This window comes from Salmo salar, chromosome ssa27 (assembly GCF_905237065.1).
Source record: "Salmo salar chromosome ssa27, Ssal_v3.1, whole genome shotgun sequence".
In the NCBI taxonomy this organism is placed as follows: Eukaryota; Metazoa; Chordata; class Actinopteri; order Salmoniformes; family Salmonidae; genus Salmo; species Salmo salar.
The window spans coordinates 627,688-649,709 of NC_059468.1; the positions used below are offsets into that span (position 1 = coordinate 627,688).

The 22,022-nt window shown below is 42.5% G+C and overlaps 1 protein-coding gene and 1 long non-coding RNA gene across 14 annotated transcripts in view; one reads left to right on the plus strand and one right to left on the minus strand.

Annotated features, from left to right (window-relative positions):
• Positions 1–716: 716 nt before the first annotated feature.
• LOC106588163 (ubiquitin-associated protein 2-like) overlaps positions 717–22,022 on the minus strand; it is a 92,900-nt gene continuing 71,594 nt past the window's right edge. For 7 of the 13 annotated variants that reach the window (XM_014176872.2, XM_014176868.2, XM_014176867.2 and 4 more), the window contains 11 exons: positions 20,057–20,123; positions 19,587–19,911; positions 16,246–16,346; positions 10,302–10,355; positions 9,972–10,053; positions 9,336–9,556; positions 7,751–7,856; positions 5,987–6,112; positions 2,273–2,343; positions 1,895–2,098; positions 717–1,789 (listed from right to left, as the gene is read on the minus strand). In XM_014176872.2, coding sequence (XP_014032347.2) covers positions 1,694–1,789; positions 1,895–2,098; positions 2,273–2,343; positions 5,987–6,112; positions 7,751–7,856; positions 9,336–9,556; positions 9,972–10,053; positions 10,302–10,355; positions 16,246–16,346; positions 19,587–19,911; positions 20,057–20,123 — 1,453 coding nt within the window. In that variant the 3' untranslated portion in view covers positions 717–1,693. The remainder of the gene's footprint in view (positions 1,790–1,894; positions 2,099–2,272; positions 2,344–5,986; positions 6,113–7,750; positions 7,857–9,335; positions 9,557–9,971; positions 10,054–10,301; positions 10,356–16,245; positions 16,347–19,586; positions 19,912–20,056; positions 20,124–22,022) is intronic. The other 6 variants (XM_014176874.2, XM_014176870.2, XM_014176863.2 and 3 more) reach the window with 5 other exon arrangements.
• LOC123730912 (uncharacterized) lies at positions 1,920–7,873 on the plus strand. The gene is made up of 3 exons (XR_006762360.1): positions 1,920–2,415; positions 5,788–5,911; positions 7,734–7,873. It is a non-coding gene; the product is annotated as an uncharacterized lncRNA (long non-coding RNA).

Genomic DNA, 22,022 nt, shown 5'->3' on the forward strand with positions numbered 1-22,022 from the left:
TGTGAGTGATTATTAGTCCCCTCAAAGTAATTGTGTAGCAAGTTAATTTCTTTCAGGTCAATACAATGGATTTATTTAACAAATTAGATGCGCTTTGAATTTTAAGTGTAACAGGCTAGTCTGTGAAGGAAATATCGATACACAAATGACTCAATGAAATTACCTGAAATGTTACCTTCTAGCTCACCAAAATGCTATTTTTTCTAAAAAAAATAAATAAAAAGACAAGGATGCACCATGCAGAGTTCTACAGAGAAACAATCACTGAGTTGAATTTTATTTGATACTGCTAGTCCTCCAAACCAACTGTGTAAGAACACAGCCCTGCCCACCCAAACTTCCTTGGATGACTACAGAGCACTGATGTCCAATCCTGTTAACATAAGACTGTCCTTGAGGGTTCCCTTCAATCCAGGTCTTTTGAATTATATCAATATTGTTTTATATAGAAATGAGATAGGGAAACTTGCAGAATGACTGCCCCAACCAAGACTGGGCACCACTGTGTTTAGCTGACTAAATTGAAGAAGAGGAAGACTTCTGTATTTACAAGCCACATGATAGAAAAATAAAGTTTCTTAAGACATTCACATCCAAATGATGAAAATGTATTTTTCCTGTTATATTTATATATTCTTTACAAAAAAAAAAAAACATGAAACAAAAAAGCTAACAAGTGAGGATCTGAGAAAGGAAGCCATTGAACAAACAAGGACTACAGTACTTGTTTTTTTTTATATATATGTACAAGTTAAGCCATTTAAATATTTTTTTTTTTAACGCACAGTACAAAAAGAAAATCTGACAAAACCATAGTACAATTTTGCCCATCAGTAATCATTGCTGCAGCTTTCCTAATATATTGGGGGGGGGATTAGAAACTGAACTGAACTTCAACACATAGGTAGGTAAGGGCCTCTAGTACTGCCCTGGCCTCTAGTACGACGTCATTTTGTACTCCAGATGTCTTGCAGAAAAAGCAACAATCTACAAATGTTATTTTTAATCAGAGGTAAAGCTATTTTACAACATAGGAAACTTGGGAAATCATTTTACATGGTATAAGTGTGTAACTCACTGCGTTTGGGAGTAACAAGAAGACCGGTACACACCCAAGGCCCACCAGTGTACACACAAAAACACTCCGCACATGTGCATACACACATATACATAATGGTAATTTAGAAAATCCATTCTTAAAACTAAAATGTTGTACAAACTCAATGGGAAACAAAGGAAAAAGTTAATCTGTTTGGGTTTATGGTGGGAAGGTTACATTTCACCCAAGTATAAGGGGGAGAGGGTGAGAATAGAAAACCAGCCTGTCTCCCGCCTTCAACATTTTCTTTGTTCCTCCCATAAGTAAAAAAACACAAAAAAAAACATTTATATTAGAAAACAGCTCTATGTTACATACAACAGAGCGAAAGGGAGGGGGGTTGGACATGATACAAATTCCAGACACTCAATACTCTGCTCTTAATGGTCTGTTACTATAACCATTTAACTCCATCCCCCTCTTACAAGACTGCCTCTCAGCTCAGCGACACCCATGACAGGGGTGAGTACTGCCGGTGTGCTGAACAGAAAGAGTGGGGAGGGAATCTCTAAGAGAGCGGGGGTTACATGGAGACCGTTTGTGGGGAAGGATACCCCCCTTTCTGTCAAGACTTTGGGCACATGGGGCCAGGTGTTAGTTGGCCCCCCAGTTGTAGCTGTTGTATGCAGACTTGTTGATCTGGGTTTTCTGTTGAAGTGAAGCATTCTGGCTGCGCTGTCCAGTGCCACTCTGTTAGGAGAGAAAATAGGAAAATATCATAGGCAAGGTATCCAGTGCTAGCTAATTCTCTCCAAGATACAGTGTGATACATGCACCGTGACACACACACCGTACCTGTCCGTCCTGCTGCAGATGGTGGTGCAGGATCTGAGAGTGGGGCTGCTGGTGCGGTGCCAGGATGTGCATGAAGGGGGCCGGAGCGTAACCAGCCGCGGCTGGGGGGTTGATGGGACCACCACTGCCCAGGGCCGAGGGCAGGCTGAAGGAAGTTGCCGGTGTGGTTGCATGGAAACCCTGCTGCTTCTCAAAAGACTGCTGCTGGAGGGATAAACACAACAACGTTGGTCGCCCTGTCCTTACTAGTGTGCGGTTTTTACATTTGTTTGCATACATACAACCTTTTATACAGACACTGGTTGTCATAAACTTTCCGTATGTCTCAGAACAGATACATTTATTCCAGTGTTTGTACCACTGTAGCATCATTCTCACCTGCTGTGTCTTTGTGTAAACAGACCCTGAAATGTCTGGGACCCCTGTGTTGCTTGACGTGACCGAGACCCCTGCAGAGGAAACAAAGGGGTTCGGACATATTTACTTCACCATGTCTACAGGTCTCAACCCCTGCAGGAGAGGTAAGGAAACCCCTGGGAGTCAGATCCACAGAACGGTCTGAGAGTAAGGCAGCAGTTTCCAGATGTAAAGTAATGCAGTCAAATGTACATCACATTGTAATGACTAGTTTTCATCTATATTATTCATAGCAGTCTATTTACCACCACAAACCTATGCTGGCACTAAGACCGCACTCAACGAGCTGTGTAAGGCCATAAGCAAACAAGAAAATGCTCATCCAGAAGCGGTGCTGCTAGTGGCCGGGGACTTTAATGCAGGCAAATGTCATGTCAATGTGCAACCAGAGGAAAAAAACCTCTAGACCACCTTTACTCCACACACAGACGCATACAAAGCTCTCCTTCGCCCTCCATTTGGCAAATCTGACCATAGTTCTATCCTCCTGATTCCTGCTTACAAGCAAAAACTAAAGCAGGAAGCACCAGTGACTCAATCAATTCGGAAGTGGTCAGATGATGCGGATACTACGCTACAGGACTGTTTTGCTAGCAGACTTTATCACGGGTGATAGTTACTTAACTCATCACTGTATCCCATATCAACAGGTGGGTTGGGCCTCTATCTGTGAGGCGAGAGCAACATGCTCTCTTATTTATAAAGCACTTCTTTTAAAACTACCTCCATATATATCATCATTAATTTCCACTAGATATACTAATTTTAAAACCAGATCACAGATGTGGATTACATTAGAGACTCCTGCGGTCTCCACAGAGTTGGGTAGGACTGCCTTTAGTTCCTTCGTACCTTATTTATGGAACAAACTGCAGATCCAACTTAAGGAGGATCAATATGATGTTGTCTGTGATTGTTTCTGTTGAATTGTGTCTTTGTTTTGTATGTTTGAAATGTTCTTGTCTGTATGCCTAAAACTGTACATGTCAACATGTTTACACAGGGCACAGCCGTAAAAGAGATCCAGGTCTCAGTCTGTTTTCCCTGTTAAAATAAAGATGTAAAAAATTTTTTTTAAATGAGATGGGGTAGAGAAAAACAAAAATGATAAAAAATAAATCAGTTCCAGTCAGCCACGGCAAAGAAGGTCTGACTGCATCTGGTGGCGGCTACGTATTGTTCTCGCACACGACTGTCCCCGTGCACCCTCAGCGGGTCAGTAGGAACCGGAAGCATCTCGTTCAGGAGAAAAAGAGAGAGGAGGCAAAGTCTGAAAACCGGAAGCTTTACATTTTTCTTTCGACCCTGCTCAGGCATTTCCTTTATGCCTGCTACGTTTGGTATTTATTAGGATCCCTATTAGCCACTGCAAAAGCATCAGCTACTCTTCCTGGGATCCACATGAAAAGATACATAGTACAGAACATTATTAGTCAAGGAATGAAATACATTTTAAACGTCACACAGCCTATATAGCAGTACATACACACAATATCTTGGTCTAATACATAGTACAGTGCAAATTACAATACAAGATATATAAAATGGCTGTGTCTCTTCACAGTTCCCTTTGTGCAGTAAGGTGATATTTTATTAGGTTAGTCCCCCTGTATCGTCATAATAAGATTAAAGATTCTCTCAGGGGACCCTATTTAACACCACATGATCCCAGACCCCAAGTTTGGGAACCACTGTACTACTAACATCTCTCCCTGCTTGCTTCAATGATTCCTCTCTCTGTATCTCCTTTGCAGCCTGACTCACTACTCTCTATAAAGAAAAGGTATTTTGTTATGACAACTTATAGTAGTCCATCTTTTGATTATAGCTAGCCTAATTTCAGTCAAATGCTCCTGCTGAGGTCAGGCTCCGTTCAACGTTAGAAGCTGACTTCATCTTTCTAGCCAGCTAGTTATAGATAGCTACTTGGCTAATAGCCAGAGCCCTTGAGCTACCGAGACATCTGACTGAAATATCTGCGACTATTTACCAGTTGAACACTCATTCTGAGAGACAGTTTCACTTTGTTTGGGACATGTCTGTTGACACGGCAGTAGTCTAGGGATGTAAAAAAAAATCCCACTGCCAGCACTGTCTATGCTACTTGCCACTGTAGGTCTGGGCTAAGGTAGTTTGTTTCACCTCTCATCCTATGTCGTGGAAACAGGCAAATCCGGGGGAGCAGGTGAACATAACGAACATGCATGACTCATTCAATGTTTCCACTCGTTCGCAGAGGTAGGCACGATTAGAACTCCAATCAAGAAGCCTTCTGTGCGTTGATTAACGCTGGGAAAGCAATAATAAGTGGGTAAACAATAATTAACCAAAAAAAAAGGTGAGTAAACACTTTCACAAACAAAAAAGGTGCATAAACAGTGTTTACTCTCCACTAAATCCCTGGTTGGGTCTGGCAAAACCCATTCATAAACAATATCCTGCCAGGCAGGATTTAATCTACATTTGCCCGGCATTTTAGCTATCGATGTGATGTTTGGCGGCGCCTAAGCAGTCAGTTCTATACCTGCCTGGCTGAGTGGCAGTGTTGGTGGAATGCGCAAGCTGTAAAATTCTGTAGTCTGCCTGGAAATTAATTTCCAAGGTCAATACATTGTTCTAATAGTTTTCAAATCAACGTATTTGATCATTTTCTGTTCTCCTCTCATTTTAATTTAAGTACTTTACAAGTACCAACTTCAGAAAATGTGATTTAAGGCATTCCAGTACTTGAATTTTAGAGTGCCAAATTAAAGTACCTTAAGCACTTTGTACGAACCCTGTCAACCGCACTCAGGAAATTCACTGTTCATCTACAAAAATCCATTCCTTTTTATCTTCTGTAGTTGAGAGAATACATTGAGTTTGAGGGAGCGTATCACTTTGGAAACATGCTACCTTCACACCCCATAGTCTTAGTATCCCCATTTCAGAGCATGGCAGTTCAACAGGCACGACCTCCATTTTGTCACTCCTTCCCCACCCTTGGGGTGTGTGTACATCCTGTGTCAACCGCACAGGCCAGCGGGCAGCAAGGTACTTCTGGCGCACACTTAAGCAAGCACACCATGGGTGGAAAGCTAGCAGCACAGTTTGTGAGGGGAGCATGGACCAGGGCTACTCATCAACTGTTACATGGTTAGCAGCTACCTAGTTAGCCCTCCTTTAGCTTCCCCTCACCGCTTTAGAAATGTAAGAATTGAACATAAACAATTAGCTAGCCTCTATGGTAGCGTTTCCCAAACTTGGTCCTGGAGACCCAAAGAGGAGCACATTTAGTTTTTTGCCCTAGAATTACACAGCGGATTGAAATAGTCAACTCATCATCAAGCTTTGAATATTTTAATCTGAAATGCTAGAGCAAAAACCAAAACGTGCACCCCTTGGAGTCCCCAGGACAGTTTTTGGGCAATGCTGTCCTATGGCTAAGGTATACGATTGACAGTGTTAATTCTGAGGACATTTGACCCTTTCTACAGCACCTTGGTGCCTAATGATGAGTAGTCCTGGGGGACAGAACAGAAGAGTAACAGAAGAATGGAGGCAGACAGAGGGTGACGGTTGACTGCAACAGGTGTCAGAGTCTTCTCTGTGGTGTGGACGGTAAGCAGCAATGAGGGAGAGGATGGAGGTGATGACGGAGCGAGGAAGGGAGGGTTGGTGTGTGGCGGCACTCACCGACTCCAGGCCCGCTGACAGAGCTGGCTTGCTTGTTTTGAGCAGAAGCGGCGGCAGCCACGGCAGTGCCATATCCACCCTTACAGAAATCCCCACTCCCCGAAGCCTGGCCCATATCCTCATAGCCTGCAACAGTCAGACACATAGCCGCAGCCCACAGCGTTAGACACACCAAGCAGGGTAGGATGTGGGTGTTGGAGTGTCAGGCAGGGGGAGGGAGGGGTGGGCGGTGGAGGCAGGAAGCAGTAGGTTGTGTGGATAATAGATGCTGTGTGACCAGGTGGATAGAGGGAGAGAGAAATAGAGGAAGACTAAAGGATAGAGGTGGACAGATGGAGAGAGAGAAACAGGTTTTAAGATGACCTCATGGGATGGGGTGGAGGGTGTAGCCGGAAACCCAACTCCACTTATTGAATGAGCAGAAGCAAGCAATGATAGGCAATAGCAACAGAACACCCACCACCTTACTGCCCCGTAATACATGTAGGAGGGCAAAGGAAATATCGATACAGTCCACTTTTCCAGTCCAAAACTACTAAAATAGAACAAATTACTGTACTAATAAAAAGATAAAGGGTAAACTAGATCTCCTTCCCCATTCAAAAGAATGAGAGTTGCAGAATAATAAAACTACAATTTCCACTCCCATTTTAGACAAGTCTTCACATAAACGCAAACCCTGTAAACATTTTTATAAAAGAAAGTAAAATCATGAGCCTCAAAACTAATAATCTATATTGGGCCCAGATCACTGTATTCATGGATTGCGCATTGTGCCAGAATATTGTTTTAAACGTAAGTTTTAAGACTGATGCCCCACTGAGCATTCTACTCAATGCATCCTCATTGGGCGCTGATGAAGATTGTCTAAAGTGCATTACTGTGGCTTGAAAACACGATGACATTTCTAAAGGCAAATAATTAGTGCAAAAACCTTGTCATCATTTAAGTTGCCAGATGCAGTAGAACATTAGCTAGCTATGTAAGATTGAGGGGAGACCTCCAGATTGTAGCTAGCTAACATTAGCATTGCTAGCAATTTCTGACAAACTTTGCTACCGAAAACATTGCTGGCAAAGTTGTTTCCTACTAAATATGTGCCTACTTTAGCAATGTCATCGTATTCCCAAGCTCCTATAGTGTAGATGACAGTCATTAGACCCGGTTCCAAGTCATTAGTCCCAGTTCTACTTTTGAGCATCAATATGGCTGCAGCATCTGTAGAACGTTGATAACAATGCCAACAACGCGACCGAGTGACGGAGATGCAACCCATGAATAGCTGGCCCATATCAGACAGTGCACAGGGTTGGTTGGTTAGAATAGTTTGTTGGTAACAACGGCAGCAGGCAGTTTGTCTCCAAGCAACAGAAACCGCTCCATAACAGCTGGTCAACAACATCAGTGGCTGTGGCTACGCATGCCTGATTAGAAAAGTTGGAGTTAGGGCCATTTCATCTACTAACCATGTTAAAGAGCAGTTGATGTAGACCGGTAATGTGGGCAATGTCAGCCTTAGCAGGCTTAGGCACAGGCAAATGTTAATGTCTCCAACTTGGTGTAACTGAAATTAGTTGCATTCAAACCCAAAAAAACCTTTGAATGTGAGAGGCCTATTAAATATAAAAGTGAATGCAGGCAGTGTCGACTAAACTGACTTTCAGTTGCATGCAGTGTTGTTGATAGCCATTCTATCAGTATGTACAGAGTTGAACTGAATGACCCCTGAACAGATGCTGTTCCACAGGGTGTGTTTAGTCTTACCAGTGTTGTAACCATGGGAACCGTAGCCGCTGGCCTGCTGGAAGGCTGTTGCCGAGGCGTTGACTCCAACGTTCACACCGTGCTGCTTTGACGAGGTAGGAGCAACCTGGAAACACAGACAGGTTAGAGATGAAACTAATATACTTAGTTGTCTAAAGTATATAAAATATCAGCTGCTAACACATGCAATTTCAATTCCTTTTACAGCATACTGGATTCTCTCCATTGAAGCTGCATTAGAGGACATTTTGCCAAAAAACAGTTCGTAATATATTTGTGTCCCCCAATTATAAATGAGGACAGTTTGCATGTCATACTACAAAATCAGACCCTCCAGGATTCCGTGATCGCATAATTCAATGCAAAATCAACCAATCAGCGCATATTATGCGAGAGCTCATAATTTTGACCAATTACTGCACTGTTACCGTGGAAAATGGCACAATCCAACCACACGTCAACAACGTTCATTCCCCCGGCCTGTCAGCGTATTCACGAACGAAGATGGGTGATTGTACGCCGGTCAGCCATCAACAATGAACCGAAATCAATCTCATTTGCAAACAAAAATAACAGCTAACGACTGTGCAAAACAATTTCCAAATGTTTTTGGAAACTAGAGAAAGCCGACAATCAACAGTCACTTCGAATCAGCAAAGCATATGAGAATGTCAGAACAGTTCCCACAGCAGCGGCAGATCACCATGACTGAAGTGGTAGCAAGGAAGACTGTGGCAAGCGCTGAAAGAATCAAGGTGAGTGGCGTTTTACTCAAAATGTTACTCAGATAACCTTGGCTTTAGTAGGGTGGTCAGCACACTGCTCTCCCCAGTCTGTCTATGGAGAGCACTGCTCAAAGCACTGTGTGCAATTTGTCAGCTTTGCCGCTTTAAACGATGTAAAACATAATAGGGATCACGAAAGCACAATCTTTCTGGATTTTTTAAAAATGGAATAGTACATTTCAACCACAACTCTATATTTTTACGTTCTGTTCTTTATCTCACTTACGGCCCTTTCAGGGGAGAAAAAAAAAAATCAATCTCAAGAATTGAAGACAATTTATTAGAAAGAAATCGATCCTCAAATTGAAAGTGATTGATCAGCTTTGAATCTATTTTTTTTTTTTTGAGAGTGAGAGAGCGAGTAGGAATGGGAGGTGCATCTTGTGTTGATAGCAAGCCCCAAGCCTGATGGAGAGGTGTGTGTGAGTGTTCAGGAAAATAAACAAAATTGAGCACCTTAGATGTTTCTAATTGTTTTTGTATTATGTATTCTGATTAAATCGACCTAAAATCTGAGCACATGACTTTTTAATGCTTTATATGAAATTAACGTGAAAAGAAAAACATCACAAAATGTATCAGAATTTCAGAAAAGCTGCCGCAAAATCAAGCATTTTTGGCCGCAGAAATTGCAACAAAAAAATAGATAGACAACAAAAAAATCTAAACCCTCGAGGGACTGCAAAATGCATGTGTACATGCATCACGAGAACATACACCCTTGTTAACTTCACAAAACTTCATATAATTTAAAAAACATCCAAAACGACAATACCCAGACAAATCATGAGAAACCTCACCGGGAACATGGCGGGGCCGTACTGGAAGGTGTTGGGCAGGCCCGGCACGCCGGTGTAGTAGGGCAGGCTGGTGTAGCTGTAGCCGGGAGGCAGTGCGGGGTTGAGAAAGGGCTGCTGCGTGGCGTGGTGCGTCTGACTCTGGTTCTGCTGCGTCTGCTGAGCCAACGTGGTGGCCGGAGCCGGGGAAGACACGTCACCTCGACCAAACTTTGATAAGTCACCTGCCGGAGGGGAACGGGGGAGAGATTAAAGGCAAAAAAAAAGGGAAAGTGTGAAAAAAGTGTGTGAAAGGGTGATGAGTGGGAGAGAGATGAGCGAAAAAGTGACAGAATAACAATAATTTGTTCAAGCAACAGGCGGGTGATTCTCAGAAATCAGTTACTACACCAGAACAATGGACAGTAACGTTGAAGCAGCGTATCAGTTCCAGTCAGTCACGGCGATGAAGGTCTGACTATCTGGTGACGGCTGCACATTGTTCTAGCACACTACTTACTGTCCAGTTTTGCCATGGCGACGCAGGACAGGATCAACAGATGTGTTCATTCCTAACACCAAACCCCTCCCTTCACTGAGTTAGCATTCAGTACACAGTCCATAAAATAGGAAAGTAGAGTTAGTTAGAATGGTGCTTACTAGAGTATGGGTTGTTGCTCAAGCTGCCATCTCTGCCAGTCAGTGCTGTGTTGGGGGTGGCAAACGGGATGCTGTAGTAATCCTGAGAAGACAGAAGAGGCTCAGTTTTTACTAGTACGACTATCAGACTATATCCCATTTCATTAACTCGCAACATAGCACCAGTTCCTGGAATGAAATGAGTTCCAAGAACAGTTTGGCAAGACAGCCAGTTCTTCCCTTCTTTAAAAATCAGTTTGCAGCTGTTGTTAGAGTTACTAGTAAATGCCAGAAGTCATATTTGGCCAACCCACTAAATGGATGGGTTAGATCCAGATAACTTAGACTCACCAGTGGTATTCTTGTCTGGAGCATCTGTAGGTCATCATAGCCATACACCTGAGGCTGAGAGGCAAAAGGTGGTGAGACAAGACAATAGAAGGAAAAAAATGTTTGCAATTCTTCTCCAATTGCAATATACAGTGGCAAGAAAAAATGTGTGAACCCTTTGGCAATACCTGGATTTCTGCATAAATTGGTCATAGAATTTGATCTGTATCTTCATCTAGGTCACAACAATAGACAAACAGTCTGCTTAAACTAATAACACAAACAATTATACATTTTCATGTCTTTATTGAACACACTGTGTAAACATTAACAGTGCATGGTGGAAAAGTATGTGAACCCTTGGATTTAATAACTGGTTGACCCTCCTTTGGCAGCAATAACCTCAACCAAACGTTTTCTGTAGTTGTGGATCAGACCTGCATAACCGTCAGGAGGAATTTGGGACCATTCCTCTTTTCAGTTCAGCAGTATTCTTGGGATGTCTGGTGTGAACTGCTCTCTTGTGGTCATGCCACAGCATCTCAATCGGGTTGAGGTCAGGACTCTTACTGGGCCACTCCAGAAGGCGTATTTTCTTCTGTTGAAGCCATTCTGTTGTTGGTTTACTTCTGTGTTTTGGGTCGTTGTCCTGTTGCATCACCTGACTTCTGTTGAGCTTCCATTGGCGGACAGATAGCCTAACATTCTCCTGCAAAATGTTTTGATAGACTAGGGAATTCATTTTTTCGACGATGATAGCAAGCTGTCCAGGCCCTGAGGCAGCCCCAAACCATGATGCTCCCTCCACCACAATTTATAGTTGGGATGAGGTTTTGCTGCTGGTGTGCTGTGCCTATTTTTCTCCACACATAGTGCTATGTGTTCCTTCCAAACAACTCAACTGTAGTTTCATCTGTCCACAGAATATTTTGCCAGTAGCGCTGTGGAACATCCAGGTGCACTTTTGCAAACTTCAGACTTTTTTTTGGACAGCAGTGGCTTCTTTCGAGTTGTCCTCCCATGAACACCATTCTTTAGTGTTTTACGTGTCAACAGAAATATTAGCATGTTCCAGAGATTTCTGTAAGTCTTTAGCTGACACTCTAGGATTCTTCTTAACCTCATTGAGCATCCTGGCTACTCCTAGGGAGAGTAGCAACAGTGCTGAACTTTCTCAATTTATAGACAATTTGTCTTACCTGTTCAAGGCTTTTAGAGATACTTTTGTAACCCTTTCCAGCTTTATGCAAGTCAACAATTATTAATCTTGGGTGGTCTGAGATCTCTTTTGTTCGAGGCATGATTCACGTCAGGCAATGCTTCTTGTGAATAGCAAACTCAAATTTTGTGCGTTTTTTTTTAATAGGGCAAGGCAGCTCTAACCAACATCTCCAATCTCGTCTCATTGATCAGACCCCAGGATAGCTGACTCCTGACTCCAATTATCTTTTGGAGAAGTCATTAGCCTAGGGGTTCACATACGGTTTCCAATCTACACTGTGAATGTTTAAATGGTGTATTCAATATAGACAAGAAAAATATAATAATTTGTGTGTTATTAGTTTAAGCACACTGTCGATTGTTGTGACTTGATGAAGATCAGATCAAATTTGATGACCAATGTATGCAGAAATCCAGGTAATTCCAAAGGGTTCACATACTTTTTCTTGCCACTATACAATTATGAAGCTCTAAATCGCAACTTTTATAAACTGTAAAAATCGGAATATTGAACGATTTGCCCAGATATAGGCAGTCAGTCACATTATATAGACTTCATGATTTCCATGACTTAAAGGCAGGTTTAGTTGACAGGGACAGTAGGAGTACTTATGTCTTTCCTATAAAGTAGGGTTCCAGTGAGGATTTCCTATGCTGGACAAGCATTAATCAGTTAAATTAAACATTGAACTTGAATCCTGGATCTAGCCGTTGGACAGTTTTTTCTATAGATTTAACCTCGGTACTTAAAACCTAAATCAATACTGTCCTTAACGTGGTTCTTCAAAAATATTGCATAATACTTGTTGGATGCGAATTTGGGGTTGAGCTGTTTAATTACGCTGTGAAATTTTCAAACATAAGAAAATGTCTTCCTGGACCAGATTAATGACAGTCAAGTGACGAACAGCTGTTGTGATGGGCTGTTGCATTGCATGTGCCAAGTGCTGGAAAAAAAGGTGTTCGTGAGGAATGTCCAGAATATTGGAATCTCATTCGTTACACCGGTGAAGACAGTTGTGCCTGGATCCACGTTGGATCTAATATCCCTAGCGAATTGATGCTGATCATCTGTTGTCTGCTTGGTTTACAGCAGGGTCTCGTGAAATTTAACAAAGAAAGAAAGCATCAATGTAATGAGTTCATGTTGTTTCTGTATCTCGGATTGGACACAGTCTACTGTGAGCAATTGTATAGGATAGACTATTGCGCAACACCCGACGCTATTCTTATGAATTAATCTGGATATAATGACAAATTACATAGCCTAGTGGGCTTCTTCACAATATAATCTGGTAATAAAATAACATGACATTCATTTCTTTCCATGTTACACCTGCAATTGTAAACAATACAAAGGGCTCGAAGACACATATTTGAATTTGGAGCTCAGAAGTACTAGAATAGGCAGACATTTCCTCAATTTGGTGCTTGAAAAGTTCTTGTACAATTGAAGTCGGAAGTTTACATACACTTAGGTTGGAGTCATTAAAACTCGTTTTTCAACCACTGTTAACAAACTATAGTTTTGGCAAGTCGGTTAGGACATCTACTTGGTGCATGACAAGACGATTTTCAGCTTGGAAAATTCCAGAAAATTATGTCATGGCTTTAGAAGCTTCTGATAGGCTAATTGACATCATTTGAGTCAATTGGAAGTGTACCTGTGGATGTATTTCAAGGCCTACCTTCAAACTCAGTGCTTCTTTGCTTGACATCATGGGAAAATCAAAATAAATCAGTCAAGACCTCAGAAAAAAAATTGTAGACCTCCAAGTCTGGTTCATCCTTGGGAGCAATTTCCAAATGCCTGGAGGTAACACATTCATCTGTACAAACAATAGTACGCAAGTATAAACACCATGGGACCACGCAGCCGTCATACCGCTCAGGAAGGAGACACGTTCCGTCTCTTAGAGATGAAAAGTGCAACTCAATCCCAGAACAACAGCAAAGGACCTTGTGAAGATGCTGGAGGGAACAGGTACAAAAGTATCTATATCCACAGTAAAACGAGTCCTATATCGACATAACCTGAAAGGCCGCTCAGCAAGGAAGAAGCCATTGCTCCAAAACCGCCATAAAAAAGCCAGACTACGGTTTGCAACTGCACATGGGGACAAAGATCGTACTTTTTGGAGAAGTGTCCTCTGGTCTGATAAAACAAAAATAGAAATGTTTGGCCATAATGACCATTGTTATGTTTGGAGGAAAAAGGGGGATGCTTGCAAGCCGAAGAACACCATCCCAACCGTGAAGCACGGGGGTGGCAGCATCATGTTGTGGGGGTGCTTTGCTGCAGGAGGGACTGGTTCACTTCACAAAATAGATGGCATCATGAGGCAGGAAAATGATGTGGATATATTGAAGCAACATCTCAAGACATCAGTCAGGAAGTTAAAGCTTGGTCGCAAATGGGTCTTCCAATGGGACAATGACCCCAAGCATACTTCCAAAGTTGTGGCAAAAAGGCTTAAGGACAACAAAGTGAAGGTATTGGAGTGGCCATCACAAAGCCCTGACCTCAATTCTATAGACAATATGTGGGCAGAACTGAAAAAGCATGTGCGAGCTAGGAGGCCTACAAACCTGACTCAGTTACACCAGCTCTGTTAGGAGGAATGGGCCAGAATTCACCCAACTTATTGTGGGAAGCTTGTGGAAAGGCTACCCGAAACGTTTGACCCAAGTTAAACAATTTAAAGGCAATGCTACCAAATACTAATTGAGTGTATGTAAACTTCTGACCCACTGGGAATGTGATGAAAGAAATAAATCATTCTCTCTACTATTACTCTGACATTTCACATTTTTTAAATAAAAGTGGTGATCCTAACTGAACTAAGACAGGGAATTTTTACTAGGATTAAATGTCAGGAATTGTGAAAAACCTAGTTTAAATGTATTTGGCTAAGGTGTATGTAAACTTCTGAATTCAACTATAATTATTATAGACAATTTATAAGTTCTCCTACATAATTATCCGTGAGAGAGTTGTGGCCACTTTTGCTTGTTTCCCGCAGCTTCAATTGAAGGGTGTTTTACTCTGTTGCGGTAAAACCATGTGCGGTTTTCAATACAAATCCTTCCATTACACATTGGTCGCTTTCTCATAAAAACAGCGATGGTGACATTAAAAGTGAGATTAATGTAACAGCTATTCATGACTTTATTATGTGTGCCTGCCTCGGCCACATAGGCTACAGAAATCACCATGAATGCATCCAATTAATTTAGGCAAGTGCATATTATTCCCACATTTTAGAATGTGATAATTTGAATATGAAATCATTGGCAATGCCTACAATTCATTATTCTTTTGACACTTCTTGCATGTTTTTTTTGTGTCAGATTTCAGAAAGGCTTTACGGCGAAAGCAAACCATGCGATTATCTTAGGACAGCGCCCAGCATACCAACACATGAAAATCAGATTTCAACCCGCCAGGCGTAACACAGAAGTCAGAAATAACGATTTAATTCATGCCTTACCTTTGAAGAACTTCTTCTGTTGGCACTCCAATATGTCCCATAAACATCACAAATGGTCCTTTAGTTCAATTAATTCCGTCGTTATATCTCAAATGTCCATTTATTTGGCGCGTTTGATTCAGAAAAACACCGGTTACAACTCGCCCAACATGACTACAAAATACGTTACCTGTAAACGCTGTCCAAACAACTTTCTTAATACAACTTTAGGTATTTTTTTATGTAAATAATCGATCAAATTTAAGACGGGATAAACGGTGTTCAATACCGGATAAAAACAACGTGAAGCGCGTGACCTGGAGCGTACATCAAAACATTAGAGTGCACTAGGCTGGGCCGTACTTCTTAATTTCTCTGAAGAAAAACATCAACCAATTTCTACAGACTGTTGACATCCAGTGGAAGCGATAGGAACTGCAAGTGCCTTATAAATCTAGATAACCCATTGAAATCACTGTCACCTCAACAAAAAAAAATCCTGGATGGTTTGTCCTCGGGGTTTCGCCTGCCAAATAAGTTCTGTTATACTCACAGACATAATTTTAACAGTTTTAGAAACTTTAGAGTGTTTACTATCTAAATCTACCAATTATATGCATATCCTAGCCTCTGGGCCTGAGTAGCAGGCAGTTTACTTTGGGCACGTTTTTCATCCGGATGTCAAAATACTGCCCCCTAGCCCAAAGAAGTTAAGCTTTATTTTGATGTATAACACATATTTTCAAGAATGTTAAATATTTGAATTTAGTATTTTTGTATTTTGCACTCTGCAATTTCACCGGATGTTGGCCAGGTGGAACGCTACCGTCACACGTATCCGTAAGAAGTTAAGACTAAATTCTTATTTACAGTGACGGCCTAACCCAGACGACGCTGGGCCAATTGTGCGCCGCACTATGGGACTCCCAATCACAGCCGGATGTGATGCAGCCTAGATTCGAACCAGGGACTGCAGTGACGCCTCTTGCACTGAGATGCAGTGCCTTAAACCGCTGCGCCACTCACATTATACCATTGTATTACAATGATGTTCTTTAAAATTACAATTAAGTGCTTGAAATAGTCCCTGAAAGTCTTTGAATTTGACTTGCCAATGTCTTTGCGTACTCTGCTTAAAATATGTACAGTCCTTGGCCTACGTAGGTGGAGTTATGGGCCAATTTGAATATGTTCCTATTAGTACACTTTTATTTTTTTTATGTTGATCCCAATGTTATACATTGGCCCCATTATTTATAGAAAGACCTACTTACAGGGTAAGCATGGAGTAGCCCGGGGGCCATGATGTATGGGTTGGGCAGCAGAGGCGGCACTCCAGGCGGAAGGTTAGGAGGTGCTTTCCCTGTAAAGAGACCAACAGAAACAAAAGACAAAACATATGAAATAATAGTATTAGAAAAACATATAAAACACACTTCAAATTTACAACACGCTTACATCCCACATCTAAACCTGAGACCCCTGTCTACGTCCCAAATGGCATCCTATTCCTTACAGTGCCTTCAGAAAGTACCCACACCCCTCGACTTTTTCCACAATTTGTTGAGTTACAGCCTGTATTCAAAATTGATTAAATTGAGATTTGTCGTCACTTGCCTACACATAATACCAATATGTTTTAAAACAAAAAAATGAAATGCCTTCAGTCAATAAGCATTAAACCCCTTTGTTTTGGCAAGCATAAATAAGTTCAGGAGTAAAGATGTGCCTAACAAGTCACATAAGTTCCATGGACTTAATGTGTGTAATAGTGTTCTGCAGACTGCCCTATCCCATCTGGACAAGAGGAATATCTACGTAAGAATGCTGTTCATTGACTTATAGCTCAGCTTTCAACACCATCGTACCCTACAAGCTCATCAATAAGCTCAGGGCCCTGGGTAAGAACCCCACCCTGTGCAACTGGGTCCTGGACTTTCTGACAGGCAGCCCCCCAGGTGGTGAAGGTCAGAAACAACACCTCCACTTCACTGATCCTCAACACAGTGGCTCCACATGCTCAGCCCACTGCTGTACTCCCTGTTCACCCATGACTGTGTGGCCACGCTCGCAGTAGAAGAGGTGGAAAGCTTCAAGTTTCGCGGCATACACATCACCATGACAATCTGAAATGGTCCAGCCACACAGTCAGTGTGGTGAAGAAGGCGCAACAGCACCTAGGGCTTGGGCCTTAAGACCCTCACAAACTTTTACAGATGCACAATTGAGAGCATCCTGTTGGGCTGTATCACTGCCAGGGTCCCTGCTCATCTGCGTGAACGTGCCTTAGGCATGCTGCAAGGAGGCATGAGGACTGCAGATGTGGCCAGGGTAATAAATTGCAATGTCCGTACTGTGAGACGCCTAAGACAAGAAGGACAGCTGATCGTCCTCGCAGTGGCAGACCACGTGTAACAACACCTGCAGGACAGGTACAGGATTGCAACAACACCAGGAACGCACAATCCTTCCATCAGTGCTCAAACTGTCCGCAATAGGCTGAGAGAGGCTGGACTGAGGGCTTGTAGGCCTGTTGTAAGGCAGGTCATCACCGGCAACAACGTCGCCTATGGGCACAAACCCACCGTCGCTGGACCAGACAGGACTTGAAAAAAGGACTCTTCACTGACGATTCGCGGTTGGTCAGATTCACGTTTATCGTCAAAGGAATGAGCGTTACACCGAGGCCTGTACTCTGGAGCGAGGTCATTTTGGAGGTGGAGGGTCCGTCATTGTCTGTGGCGGTGTGTCACAGCATCATCGGACTGAGCTTGTTGTCATTGCAGGCAATCTCAACGCTGTGCGTTACAGGAAAGACATCCTCCTTCCTCACGTGGTACCCTTTCTGCAGGCTCATCCTGAGATGACCCTCCAGCATGACAATGCCACCAGCCATACTGCTCATTCTATGCGTGATTTCCTGCAAGACAGGAATGTCAGTGTTCTGCCATGGCCAGCGAAGAGCCCGGATCTCAATCCCATTGAGCACGTCTGGGACCTGTTGGATCGGAGGGTGAGGGCTAGGGCCATTCCCCCCCAGAAATGTCCGGGAACTTACAGGTGCCTTGGTGGAATAGTGAAGTAACATCTCACACCAAGACCTGGCAAATCTGGTGCAGTCCATGAGGAGGAGATGCACTGCAGTACTTAATGCAGCTGGTGGCCACACCAGACACTGACTGTTGATTTTGACCCTCCCTTTGTTCAGGGACACATTCCATTTCTGTTAGTCACATGTCTGTGGAACTTGTTAAATTTATGTCTCAGTTGAGTGTTATGTTCATACAAATATTTACACATGTTAAGTTTCCTGAAAATAAACACAGTTGACAGTGAGAGGACTTTCTTTTTTCCTCGCTGAGTAAATATACTGTATTCTACTCTACTGTATTTTAGTCAATGCCACTGACATTGTAGTAGTATTTAAAAAAAAATCACAATACACAAATCTAAAAGTAAAAGAATGGAATTTGACATTGAATATCCCTTTGAGCATGGTGAAGTTATTAATTACACTTTGGATGGTGTATCAATACACCCAGTCACTACAAAGATACATGCGTACTTCCTAACTCAGTTGCCGGAGAGGAACTAAACCGCTCAGGGACTTCAGCATGAGGCCAATAGTGACTTTAATGGCTGTGACAGAAACTGAGAAACTGATCCAACACTGTAGTTACATCACAATACTAACCTAATTGACAGAGTGAAACAGAAGCCTGTACAAAATGAAAAAATATTCCAAAACGTGCATCCTGTCTGCAACAATGCACTAAAGTGATACTCAAAATAATGTGGCAAAGCAATTCACTTTTTGTCCTGAATACAAGTGATATGTTTGGGTCAAATCCAATACAACACATTACTGAGTACCACCATCCATATTTCCAAGTATGGTGGTGGCTGCATCATGTTATGGGTACGCTTGTAATCTTAAGGACTGGTGAGTTTTTCTTTTAAAAAAAATACATGGTATGGACCTAACCACAGGCAAAATCCTAGAGGAAAACCTGGTTCAGTCTGTTTCCCACCAACCACTGAATTCGCCTTTCAGCAGGACAATGACCTAAAACACAATGCCAAATCTACACGAGTTGCTTACCAAGAACTCAGTGAATGTTCCTGAGTTGCCTAGTTACAGTTTAGACTAAAATCTATGGCAAGACCTGAACATGGTTGTCTAGCAATGATCAACAACCAATTTGACAGAGCTTGAAGAATTTTGAGAAGAATAAATGGCCAAATGTTGCACAATCCATGTGTGGAAAGCTTACCCAGAAAGACTCACAGCTGTAATCACTGCCAAAGGTTTTTCAACAAAGTATTCACTCAGGGCTGTGACCTGTATTTCATTTTCAATACACTTGCAAAAATGTCTAAAAACTGTCATTATGGTGTATTGTTTTCACTGTCATTATGGTGTATTGTGTATTGATGGGTGAGATTATTATTTTTTAAACCCAATTTGAATTTGGGCTGTAACAACAAAATCAGGAATAAGTCAAGGGGTGTAAATACTTTCTTTAGGCTCTGGTCAAAAGTAGTGCACTATATATATATAGGGAATAGGGTGCCATTTGGAACGCACCCCCTTAACCAACAACCCATGTCTAACCTGAGGAGACTGCAGAGCTGCGTGAGGAGGCGGAGGAAGCGATAGCCTGGGCTTGGGCTGCTGTGGACATGGCTGCAGAGGCTATGGCTGGAGGTCCCATGGAGGCTGCTGTGTGGAGGCCCATAGCTACTAGGCTGCTGACAGGGCCCAGGCCCGAGGGGACCGACTGAGAAACTGTGTTCACTGAAGAGGGCTGAGGGGTCCCCATGGAGACCTGCTGAGCTGCTGCAGTCACCGACAAGGAAGAGGGGACCGAGGAAGAGGACCCCGCCGAGACAGAGGGGAAGGAGGAGGAGTGCAAGCTGGAGTTGTCTACGCTCTGGAGCTGTAAGGATGGATGAAGTGGGGATAGATGGAGAGAAGAGGAGATTATTATGATAAACAGGATTAAATCCCCACTAGGTTAAAGGATGCATCAATTACTACTTAATCTATCACAGGAAATTCTCTCTTCTCGCTCACACACTCACCATTAGACTGGCGTTGGATATGCAGACTTGTGATAGAGCAAGACTGTTCTGTTGTGTAGAAAGGGAACTGAGAGAGAACAAACAATCATCCATCAATTATGTTGAATAAATAACCATTAACCACTTGCACTAATAAAATCCAAACTCTTCAAATGTCACTCAAAATCATGATCCTACGGCATTCTTTGAAACATTCTTCAACCTGTTCAGCTCCAGTGTCCTCGTGCAAATTGACCTACAAATTGTGCACAGGTCAACCACCGTGCAATGGCTACGTAAGATTTCTGCGATTCCAAGACAAATTACACATAGTACTCGAGGGAAGGGCCATCGGAGCATTGAAAATGCACAGATCCGAATACTCGGTGGAGATTCAGAAGAGAAGCGCCTTCATGGGCATAAAGAACTGCTTGTCCTTTGCATTCCAAGGCTGAAGCCGCTGCCTTCCTAGGAGAGAATAACCTTACCAGAAAAGACACCAGGCCAAGGTAATACTACCGGGCCATGCCCTATTTATTGAAACGATGATCGAATCACAAAACGTACCTATTTTCATTGTATTATGAAGGCGTTTTTAAGTACATAATATCTTAATTATTCAGCTCTCAATTCTTTTGACCTCATATAGACAGGTGTGTGTGCGCCCCCCCCGGCCCCCCCCCAAACCCACCATAAGATCAGGGCCCACCCTGGACACCTCATTGGCTCTGGGCCTGAGATGTACATTATCTTCCAAAGCTGTCATCAAGGCAAAGGGTGGCTACGTTGAAGAATCTCAAATAGATTTTAATTTGCTTAACACTTTTTTGGATACTACATGATTCCATGTGTTATTTCATAGTTTTGATGTCTTCACTATTATTCTGCAATGTAGAAAATAGTAAAAATAAAGAAATGCCCTTGAGTAGATGTGTCCAAACTTTTGACTGGTTCAATGTATGCGCACACACACACACACCTGGAATTAATTTCAATTAACAAGTGTGCCTTGTTAAAAGTTAATTTGTGTAATTTCTTAATGCGTTTGAGCCAATCAGTTGTGTTGTGACAAGGTAGGGGTGGTATAAAGAAGATAGCCCTATTTGGTAAAAGACCAATCTATATTATGGCAAGAAAAGCTCAAATAAGCAAAGAGAAACGACATTCCATCATTACTTTAAGACAGTCAATGCGGAAAATTTCAAGCATTTTGAAAGTTTCTTCAAGTGCAGTCGCAAAAACCATCAAGCGCTATGATGAAACTGTCTCTCATGAGGACCGCCACAGGAAAGGAAGACCCAGAGTTACCTCTGCTGCAGAGGATAAGTTCATTAGATTTAACTGCACCTCAGATTGCAGCCCAAATAAATCCTTCAGAGTTTAAGTAAAAGACACATCAACTGTTCAGAGGAGACTGCATGAATCAGGCATTCATGGTCGAATTGCTGCATAGAAACCACTACTAGAGGACACCAATAATAAGAAGTGACTTGCTTGGGCCAAGAAACACGAGCAATGGACATTAGACCGGTGGAAATCTGTCCTTTTGTCTGATGAGTCTAAATGTCTGGTTCCAACCGCCATGTCTTTGTGAGATGCAGAGTAGGTGAACGGATGATCTCATGTGTGGTTCCCACCATGAAGCATGGAGAAAGAGGTGATGGTGTGGGGGTGCTTTGCTGGTGACAATGTCTGTGATTTATTTTGAATTCACACCACACTTAACCAGCATGGCTACCACAGCATTCTGCAGCGATATGCCATCCCATTTGGTTTGCGCTTAGTGGGACTATCATTCGTTTTTCAACAGGACAACGACACCTCCAGGCTGTGTAAGGGCTATCTGACCAAGAAGGAGAGTGATGGAGTGCTGCATCAGATGACCTGGCCTCCACAATCACCCGACCTCAAACCAGTTGAGATGGTTTGGGATGAGTCGGACCGCAGAGTGGAGGAAAAGCAGCCAACAAGTGCTCAGCATATATGG